Source organism: Mytilus californianus, unplaced genomic scaffold, assembly GCF_021869535.1.
Source record: "Mytilus californianus isolate M0D057914Y unplaced genomic scaffold, xbMytCali1.0.p SCAF_1, whole genome shotgun sequence".
NCBI classification, from domain to species: Eukaryota; Metazoa; Mollusca; class Bivalvia; order Mytilida; family Mytilidae; genus Mytilus; species Mytilus californianus.
The window spans coordinates 112,183,649-112,195,065 of record NW_026262581.1 but is presented as its reverse complement, the minus strand read 5'-3'; the positions used below and the strand labels follow the sequence as shown (position 1 = coordinate 112,195,065).

At 31.8% G+C, this 11,417-nt stretch overlaps 1 protein-coding gene across 1 annotated transcript; it reads left to right on the top strand.

The window, feature by feature from the left end:
- The first annotated feature begins 1,764 nt into the window (after positions 1 to 1,764).
- LOC127711420 (putative ankyrin repeat protein RF_0381) lies at positions 1,765 to 7,451 on the top strand. Its single transcript, XM_052217467.1, has 3 exons — positions 1,765 to 2,084; positions 5,839 to 6,062; positions 6,782 to 7,451. Exons 1-3 carry the CDS (start codon positions 1,825 to 1,827, stop codon positions 6,982 to 6,984), a joined length of 687 nt encoding a protein of 228 aa, XP_052073427.1. The 5' UTR covers positions 1,765 to 1,824; the 3' UTR covers positions 6,985 to 7,451.
- The last annotated feature ends 3,966 nt before the right edge of the window (positions 7,452 to 11,417 follow it).

Genomic DNA, 11,417 nt, shown 5'->3' with positions numbered 1-11,417 from the left:
ACAAAGAACAAGAAAAAAAAACTAACAAAAACACACAAGACACAAAGTACAGATCTGAGACTGCTCAGTATAAATTTACCTTTTTCAATATAGAAGTAGTAGGCTTTCTATATTTGATTAAAAAAGAAAACTTCTGTGTGATAAGATTGTGGTAATGTAGAGAATAGAAAATTCATAACTATCAACCAAATCGAATGGACCATCAAAAGCACGTAATTTATTTTAAACACTCATAGCAAAAAAAAGGGCAGAAATAATAGTTGTAGAACACAAACTAAAAGACGAGATGAAACGACATTTGACTATTTATTTTGTGTAGTTTAGGAAGACAGTACATAGTTTGGACCTTCAAATGTTCAGAAGACACCATAAACTGAAATGTGGTAATCATATGATTGTTTACTTTTTGACTCTTAGTGGAGAGCACGGACTTGAAAGTAGAAGAACTTGTACCACCACCACATCAGTTGCTACAGTCCGAGACATTAGCGTATTATTATTAAACCCTATTATTTTCGAAATGTGATGCGTGAATATCTACCGTATCCATACATTTTTTCAAATAAAAATCCAGTTATTTTGATTTTTATTAGATTTCTCCTGTGTGCACCAAGATGGTTTAGAGGGTCTCGGACACAAGTCTAAAAGTACATAATACGGATAATCCAAACCATCTGATTGGTTTTCTTTTTTGCATAAAGGAAATGTTAAATTCACATAGAATCTATAAATGATTCCTATGAAAACGAAACAGTTGAAGATTGTATTGAGTCTGACTCAGCGGAGCCCCTGTGTATTGTGTTAGAATTTACTTATACAGCAGAAATTATTTCCAATCATGATTAGGTAACAGTTTTCTTCTAAAGATTTAACAGGGAATACAGTAAAGTTTTTAAACGGTATGCATTTACAGATTTTCAGACGCGGCCAATTTGTCTAAGAATAGAGGATGGGCATGTATAAACTACTGTTATTATATATCGTGTGGATAAAAGCAAGAACATATCAAATAAGTTAAAGATAAAAAAAAGTTTAAATATTATGGAATATATTTACTAAACAAAGATTAAACACACAAAACGGGAAATAAAAAGGGGCCCATGCCCCCAAGCGCCTTTGTGGTGGAACAAAAACTGCAAACCCTTCCGGTGAGTAAACATCCTAATTGGCCCATACTAAGAACAATTAGTACTTTTGTTTGTTTATTTTTACAAAGTTAAGACAAGATAAAGTACATGTTTAGAACATGTCATTATAATTTAGGCAAATGTGCGCAATATCTTTACTACTCGGTTAAATGCGGTAGTGTAGGATTGACGCTCCAATCCGGGATACATGCTGATTTTAACATAGTTGGAGTTGAAAGGAACTTCCTATTTTTGAAACTGCAAGGTTTTTTTTTAAGTAATTGAATAAAAAGTACACAAATGACGTTTTGTTATTGCCATAACAAAAAAAAATGATCAAAATATTGCTGAGATAAATGACTTCAGTTCAAGTTATAAAAGGAAGTCGCGGACAATATACATGTATTATTTAATCAAAACAAACATTTTTGAATGATATATATATATAGTCCGCAGGAAAAAAGTTAAAGTAAATCAAACATGTACCTAAAGTACTAATGTTTAAAGGTATTTTAAAATTGTAAAGCTGATAGGTGGTGGATAAAGGTTGTTACTCTATTGACGTGTATTTATCGAACTATAAAGTAAATTCAGGAAGCTATAAATAAAACACGCGATTGGTTGGTTTAATGTTCAATAGGTTTTTCCCTTAGTCAGTTATAACAGGTAAACACGTTTTCAAACGGTATTTTGTGAAATGGCGTTTTCGTTAATAGATGCAGTACGTTGTGGAGATACAGAAACAGCGAAAAAAATATTAATGAACAAAAAATATACTGCTATTGATATACAAGGTTCGAAAAATGATGGAACTGCATTATTTTGGGCATGTTGTCGTGGATTTTTGGATATACTACACATACTAGTTATTCAAGGGGCTAGTTTGAACTCAAAAACTGCATGGGGAGCAACACCAATACACGCAGCTTGTGATAATAATCAACCTGAAATCGTAAGGTATGTATGATAAAATAGCAGCTCTAGTTTTCTTCGGTTTTCTTATGTTTTTTTTTTTAAATTGTTTTCAGGAATTTGACAACATAATTCTGAAATACAAAATTGCAAAATTAGCAAACAGAAAAAACCATGAAAACTATTTGACTAGCAGTCTGCTATTTCCTATGATAAACGCATTTGGTAAATCCCTTTATCAGGTCCACATGATATACATGCCATGCTTTCTTCGGGTTTTTTTATTACTCTTTTAAAACATTTGAAGAAATGTACAAAGCATCTTTAATTTATTGGGGTTAGATAACACGATATACATATTTTTGGTATACATGTGACACTCAAATTGTAATATATTTACATTTTTCTTTCGGTTTATTTATTTATTTATGTAGTTTTTTTTGTTATTTATTTGGCGATAGTCATTCTTTTATTTATTTGTTATTCGTTTGATTTTGTTTTAATTGGGTGAAAATAAAGTATGAAAAAAAAAAAAGAGGTGAAAACGCAGTGAGAATATACACTCACATATCAAATGTGACATGTCTCCTTTTTTCACATTCATGATTTTATAATGGTTCATAGCGAATCAATCCCTAGCACTCGTTTATTTTTACGTATTTTCATAGAAATAATATCTTACTTTTTTTTTAATAAATACACAACCTCGAACGGGTTACAATATTTCGACTATTGACAGAACTTAGGGGGGGGGGCATATCTATCTATATATATATATATATATATGGGATTGAATTTACCATTAATTATTCGTTCTTTGGCTATATACGATCAAGAAAACACATAGAATGATGGTAGATTAAGAATTGTTCAACCAACAGGCGCTCGGTTAAGAAAGACATAGATCCAACTGCATGGATATCATATAACCGTATTTTAGTGAAATTGTTCTTGTTAATGAATGACAGTCATTTCCCTTTTAAACTGACCATATATTTTCGTTCTTCCACGTATTGAAAAATTTCTACTTTTCATTTCAAATTTTGCATTAATTCGACAACACTGTGCCTTTTCAACCTATGGATTAGTGGATAGTATCGTTTTAGAGGCGTATTTGCGCATGTATTCTTATGACATACAAAAAAAAAGAAAAAAAAAGAGTACTTCAAAAACATTTACAAATCATTTTGCTGAGGGTAATTTTTTTCTAAACTTAAAGAGTCGGATGCAATGAGGGTCTAATTTTCCGGCCAATTTTTTAACAGATTTTTTTTTAATTTAAGATTTTCATTTATATCTATTTTTAAATTGATGTAATACAAAACATACAAGCAATTAAAGATTCATGTCTTCATAGAAATTTGATGGTGTCGTTTGTGAAGAAATTGGTCAATTTAAAACTAGTTATTAAATCCACAAAAAAGAGCATAAGTAGGTACCAACACAATAATTTACCACGACGTTTGTAAGTTTGAGCTCAATATTTACCACATGCAAATATTTGATAAAATTTGCATTTTTATTTTTTTAATCTTGCGTAGACAAATTGTAATAATATCAGTTTCGACCGTAAAATCTTTTTGGATATTAATTATATTTGAAAGAACTTTATTATCCTAAATTCTTAAATTTTGCATACTATGTATACTTAATAAGGAAGAATTTACGACAAAAAAAATCATCCGGTTTGTAAATTAGAGCACCTCCTCATTTGCCATGATGCAATTAAGAGTGGAACTGATATAAACATACATGCGTGCTCCTTACTTTACGACAAACTGTTATAAAACCGGGAAATTAACGTATGTCATTGTTCCAAGTTCCATCTTGGTCTTAATTTTTATGTTAATGAAAATTTGGATTTTTATTCATTTGTTATGAACGTTAAATGATTGATTGTTTTGTTTAAAACCAGCGGCAGATATTTCATATAAAAATAAGAGGATGTGGTATTATTTTCAATAAGACAAATATTCAACAGAGACCATCATGCGAGGATGTCAACAACTACAGGCCCCGTCATACCTATCATAAAAGAATGAGAAAAAGTTTATACAATATATATAAATTCTCAGTATCTGAAAAAATGATAAATAAATGAAAAAAATTGCGTTTTCAATAGGATCTGAAATACACATCAGAACACGAGAGGTTATTTTGTTTAGTCTTCATTTAAAGACGACAATCTCACACAAACATCATCTACATTTTACGGGGGTTATACATAAAGTTCCATGTACATATAATTAAACAGATAAATATATTTATATAATAGTAAAGAAAGGTAGAAATATTTTTTTTAATGTCACATGTTTGTGTTTTTCAAAGTGCGTAAACAGGAACAAATATTCCCCACATTTTTCAAACACAAACAAGTTTAATCACTTTTAAACTTACGTAAATAGTATCGTAAAGATTGATGTCAATGTATATAGGGTGAATCTTTACCTAATAAGGAAAACATTTTATCGGTTAATATATAGGGCATTGTACTGATAATCGTGGTATTAGATATCCAATTTAATACACGTAAACAATATTAAAACTTTGCATTTGCGTATATAATGTGTAAAGAAAGGTTTTAAGTAACATGTCATTAGATGTCATAAATGTTGTCTCGCCAACATAGTAAGTCGAGAAAGGCTAGACGAATGAATTCATATTCTGTCTGCGTCAACAATTTGCACCATCTTATTAAAACTTTTTCCTTTAGTAAAAAAAAGAAGGACTTTGATTTTCAATAAAGAGTGCACGCAAGCTTATCTGCTAGTCATAGTCACCTGACAGATATATCCGCCTAACACATGTCACATGGCCTTGATCTCATTTTCCCGTTTTTTTTGTTTCTCCAATGCCCTTTCACGAATCCATAACCGCCATCTATAACCCATATACTCCGTTATAGTCATTCACTCATACAACCATACCATTTAAATTTTGTTTGCTTAACCAAATGATATAAAACATCATTGGTATGTAAATTGGTTTTGAACATATGCTGACATATATGATATAGCCTTGGTCTCATTTCCACATTCAAGTGATCAGGTTAATGTTTGAGGAGAGGTATGTTCCTCAGTAACTATACATAATGGATCAGCAATATTTGGTATGAGGGGACTAGCTCTTTATATCAGAAATATTCCAGGATACCCTAATATTAAAATATTCTGCAGATGAATAAGTTGTGAGCCATGAAATAATCACATCTTAAAGACTTTGATTGACATTTACCCTATTTTCATAGTTCATTTTCTCTTTTAAAACAATTATAATATTTTAGCAGGCGAGACATCCGAGTATGTCCAATCTTGTTATTTCATTTCAAAATGACGGCTTTCACCCAAAACAGTTTAAATTATAAACAAAAAATAAAATTCATTTTTTATCAAATTTAGCAATAATGCTAATTTGCTTTGAATTTCCTATTTTCATTGAATGATTAACCCCCTGAAAAACAACAACAACAAAAAAACGTCACAACACGTATACTTCATTTGATGCTTTTCTGCCGTTCAATAATAACTAATTAAAAAAACAAATAAGTTTTTAATTTTAATATGTAACCGTTCCTCGAACAATCTCATTCCTTTATGCATACAAACTCTTACCACTATTTTCACATTTTAATTAAGTATTTGACCCCCCTTCCCGGCCCATCATGTCGAAGTGCTGATGTCCCCTTTATCCAGTAGAAAAAAAACTACCAAGACAATAATGACAAATCTATGTGTACAAATATCTTAGTGATTGACCAATTGAATTTAAATATCACAATAAAGAAAATTAAATATTTCAGGTTACTGATAAAATATGGATGTGATTTAAACGAGAAAACGGATAGTGGTGATACACCGTTACATTTAGCTTGTTACAGAGGATTTCCGGAAATTGTTCAGATACTAATTGAAGCGGGAGCTAACTTCAATATTTTCAATAGCAAACATCAGATTCCTTCCGATTTAGCTTATGTGCAAGGATATTATACAATTGTCAATTATTTACAAGCAGTAAAACAAATAGGTAGGTTGCATAACTTTGTTATTTTTATAATAACATTGCACTGTAACTGTCGACAAAACTACAATAGAACAAGATGGAATCTTTTTAATAATGTGTGCACAAGCCTGATCCTCTAAAGCTACTTTACATGTGATTCATTTCTAACTCTACATGACATTTGTTTTTATACTTTTATAAATATCTCCATTAAATAATCTTGTACATCCCGAATAATATATCATGTTTTAGATATACAAGAAGCGAATTTTTGAAATATTTAGGGATCTGCATTGCAAAATCGTACTTGTTCAGTTGAAACTGTTTTTGAATACTAATTTCAGCTATAGTAGAAGGATAAAAAGTCTGACACAGAGAGATGGTGAAATGTGATAGGATATAAACACTTAACAACAATATTTAAAGTATATTAGAACAAAGTAAAACAGATTTTTTTCTAAATTAAACCATTGCTACAACCATATGCCAATGTGTTGCTGCATTGATATACATTAGAAATCTGGGGATTCGTAAATGAGGCAGAAACACAAGCTATGACAACAACACAAAAACAAATCTTATAAATTACTTTTGCTATATATTACAACATTTTCATTTACTTTGATATATATATATGTTAGATGACTCTCGTCGCGGTATACACTTTTGTGCTGATGTGACGTTAATCAATCGTCAAACAGTCAAACATTTACATTAATTATTTTTGTCTTCTTTTCTTACAGTTAAAAATTCTTCTTCAAAGGGTAAACACAGAAGACTGAGCGATCATAATTGTGTTACATGCTGTTTGTCTCAAGATCCAAATGTTCCAAGAGAGGTCTATGAATATTGGACCAGAAATGACATCTGTCTACAAAGTTGTTCTGGCAAGGAAAACAATCTTTCAAATCAACAAAATAAATCAACTCATCATCGAAACGTTTGAAGGATTTCCCTTGTACACTTGGTATTTCAAATTAGCCAGAAGTCGTCAATCCATGGTCGTTGATTAGATATTTATTGGAGGAAGTGATCGGAAAATTAGTTAATGTTATGAGAAAATGACATTATTATTACCCAAAATAATAGACATTAACATGTTGGTGGAGTTTTAATAAAGTTTTCCTGGTTCATAACATTAACGAAATGCGATAATGAAGTCGACAGCGGGAAACGTGCAAGATCTATCCATTAGTTACCGTATAAAGTGTCCATGCATTATTAAACTGAGCTAAAAAAAAAGTTCATCATACACATTTTGACAATTATGTCTACATAATTTACGTGATTCCTGCTAATACATCATGCATCATGCTATGTGAACTGTGATATTTTTTGTGAAGACATTTAATGGGTTATTCTATTTTATCGCCAAGTAAGTTGTTGATAATAAAAAAAAATCCATGATTTTAACTGTTAGTTGAAATTGCATATAGGTTAAGATTTTGAGTGGGAGGTCCATCGAATGGATGCATGGATGGCTGATTAACGTCTGGTGACAAATTAAATGCATATTCATGACGAGAACATGTTAGCGCGATATAAATACAAATCCTGCTTTGTACTAGACCGAAATGCTAAATCGGATTATTAACGTGCTAGTTCACATGGTAACACTCCGTAGAAATACATGTCAAACTACCGGATACATTATTTTGACTCCGATTCGACCAGTTTTTAATTTTTAACTCGATTCTAATTCCGCATGATTAGCGGAGAAGCAGCAAATACAAATTTTACAGTCTGGTTTGACCCGGCCGGGGTTCGAACCGACGTCCTCCCGCATTCAAGGCGAACACGATACGACAAGACCACCAAGGCGGTTACGGTCCATATGGGGACTGGATCGTAGCCCTTGGCTAGCGAAGATGTTTCTCCCTATCTTCTATAATTTTTGCCCAAAAAACAATACAACTCCTATTAGGAGTCGATTGGCGACATGATAAGTATTTATTGATAATTTCAACTATTTGCGATAACTGCATGTAGATCGTGCCCTGTTGGTCATTTTAATTTTGAAAGTTTCTACCTATCTATATTCCTATAGTTTTTTCAGATTATAGACAAAAACGGAAAAAAACGGGTAAAAGCTTCATTTAAGGAAATAACTCCTAAAAGAAGTTGTTTGACGATTTGGACAAAGTTGACTTATTTGTAGATCTTGTTTTGCTTTTCATAGTTTCTATGATGCATCTATCTATTATAGCTTTCGAGGTAATAGACAAAACGCCAAATATCGGAGAAAAACGTCATTGAAGGGCAATAACTCATATAAGAAGTTGTCTGACAGAATTTCTGTAAATTTGTCAGAAGGTAGATCTCAGCTTACTTAACATGTTTGTTCAAGTCAGATTTTCTCTATCTATAGCGGTTTTCGATAATAGACAAAATGTGCATGTTACCCCTATGATTCTATATTATTCTTATATTTACAGCCCCTCTTGTCATGTCATTACTGGGGATCTAAACATTATTCAACATGAACATCTCCGAAAGGCGATATCTCATGGTCCTAAGTTCAGAGAACCCTAACACATCGATTGGAACCATAACTTCAAAATAATTATGAATTCCATTGAGGACTACGCCAGAGCATGGGCTAAACGAGAAAAGATTGAATTGGACACTTTGTCGGAATGGGTTAAAGCTATCAGGTTTCTGATAAAACGTCGAATCCAAAAGTTGAAAAACTGTGTAAATGATCGACCAAAGTCCATATTCAGAGACAAAGAAGCTATGAAATGTCTATCATCTCTTTACGGTAAATAGTTTGTTGTTCCTGCGGACAAAGCTTCAAATAATATTGTGTTTCTATGTAAATCGTACTACTACAAGTGTCTTGTAAAAGAATTAGGAATAAATGAGCACTCAGGTAATCCCATATATAAAAAAATTTCATTTGACAAGGATGAGATTTTGGCGAATCATAAGTCCTTCATGGCTTCAATGAACATTACATTGAACAGCAAATCTGAGGACTTTCCTTGTTTGTATTGGAAACCTAAGTACAAACAACGGTACATTGCCGGCTCATTTGCATGTTCTACAAAGGAATTATCTATTAGACTGACAAAAATTCTGTCCGCAGTGAAAGAAGGTCTTCCGAAATACTGTGAAACTGCTTACTCTCGTATCGAGTGGTAATAGCCATATTGGATTCTAAAAAACTCAAAAGAACTTTTGGATAATTTTAAATCTCGATCTTTCTCTGAAATTAATTCTTTCAAAACCTTTGATTTTTCAACCCTTTGTACCACCATTCCCAATGGCAGATTGAAAAATCGTCTAAAAAAAATAATCCACAATGCTTTTCAATATAAAAATGGTAGCATACGATATAAATGTATTGCTTTGGGGATACCATACAGCATATTTTGCCAATAATGAACAAAAAGTTAAAACATGCTTCACCGAGGAACACAATATAAAACCTTGGAGGATCAATAACTCGAACAAGGAAATAAAAGACGGTTTATAATTCAGAAAGTAGTTTTTTACTACAGGATACTAACTAGTAAGCTAGCCACGCCTGTTGGTAAAACTGTCACTCAAGAAAACAACAAATTACTTAGTAGAACAACACTCCTACTAGCTTCATTTAAACACATTTTATTTGCTATAAACTTATAACAAATAGAATAAGATATATACAAGTTATCACAGTCCCCTCCTTAGTTTAAATATTAGTAGTTATAGTGTATAGATATTAAGGCAGGCAACTATTATATATTTGGACATTATAGTTATAGAAAAAAATGTCCGAAGCAAATAAAAGTCCTAATTTATAATAAAAGTATCTTCCTAAAAATATTTCATAAGAAAGAATGAAAGATACCTTGAGGTCAAAACGTTCACGTAACTGATAACGTATTTTGGTTAAGAGTTAAATTTGCATTTCCATTTAGATCTAGCAAAGTAAACGAGATCTAAAGACGGAACAAAAAGTAATTAATCAAAATGATGACTTATAATTTGTGCATGAACCCGCAATTCAAAGTGGGTTCCTCGGATTCCTATGTCTGGACTGCGATTGCTGCTTTCAATATAAAAGCGTAGTTAGAATCCAGGATTTAAAAACTGGGGCACCCAAAAAGCAATGTTAGGAGTAGGTCTTGGTAAAAGTATATGCATTAACCATATATGTTGCTCTATAAGCGGGGGCACTCTAAATCCACCTCTGGTAATGTTGACTGCTAAACAAGTCCTTGTATAAGTAACATACGGAAAAAAGAAAGAAAACAAATTCTTCAGATGCTATTTTTTATCATGAAGAAGCTCTTGTTCATGAATAATAATATGCCATGAAGGTTAAACACAGTTATTGGTGTCTATTTTTTCACCCCAGTATAAATTTTAACCGCAAAGTCAATCTATAACTGAAATATAAACCAAATGGCTGGTTTGCGCAGATTGTTTCTTTGATATATACTCAATATTTAAAGATAAGGAAATACAACAAGTAAAATGATGACAAAACAATCTGTAAACAACTCCAAGATGGAAGGCGCACAACCTAAATAGGTTTACAAACTCTCTGTAAATCTGTAAACAACTCCAAGATGGAAGGTGCACAACCTGAATTGGTTTAGAAACTCTCTGTAAAGTTTCAAAGATATGGATTAAAAACAAAATTAAAACCGTCTTTTAAAAATTTGGTCACTGAAAGACACTTAGTCCCAAAGTAAGTAAAAATGAGAAAAAAAATCAATGCATTTCATATTAGCAGCTGCACAACATCAATATACGTGTGCAATCTTTCTGTGTAGTTTCAAAGATCTCCGTTAAAAACTGTAGGAGCGGATTACATAAATAAGGTACCCAATTTTCGCCATCGAGCGTCTGACCAATCCAAAAATCAAAACGGGAAAATGAAACAAAATATTTTCGAAATTTACACTGGATTCTGTTTTTTGATCACGTAATTTTTATACTTTATAGCAACCCATTTTTCTCTATCCTTCATTTTTTTTTCATTTTGCTGTATTCTTTAGTTTGTGGGTCCATTCTCTATTCTATCCTCATCCACATCCTATACGGATGTTAATATCAAAATATATATAGTGTAAAATCTGGCATAAAAAGGCCTTAACACCTTTAGTGCTATATATTGGTTTTCTGAGAGTAAATGTAATTACCTTAACGTCACGTTATAGTTTTTGAAAAACAAATCGGTATACTAATTTTTCGTTAAAATAAATCAAATATAAACAGCAGAAAGTGTCCTTTCCTAGTTTAGATATTTCAGTTTTACACCAGAAACTCTACACAAAAGTTTACGACAAAAGGGATGATTTTTCTTTCCCTGTTGTTAATTTTCCTTTTTTGGACTGTGATGTTCCTCTGGTACCATCTTACGGTGTTTATATATCCCAACTCGTT

Bases quoted from the DNA above. Each gene is read 5' to 3' on its own strand.
- LOC127711420 (XM_052217467.1), top strand. From the start codon at position 1,825: ATGGCGTTTTCGTTAATAGATGCAGTACGTTGTGGAGATACAGAAACA. The intron at 2,085-5,838 runs GTATGTATGATA...TAAATATTTCAG, and splicing joins AATCAACCTGAAATCGTAAG to GTTACTGATAAAATATGGAT. The intron at 6,063-6,781 runs GTAGGTTGCATA...CTTTTCTTACAG, and splicing joins ACAAGCAGTAAAACAAATAG to TTAAAAATTCTTCTTCAAAG.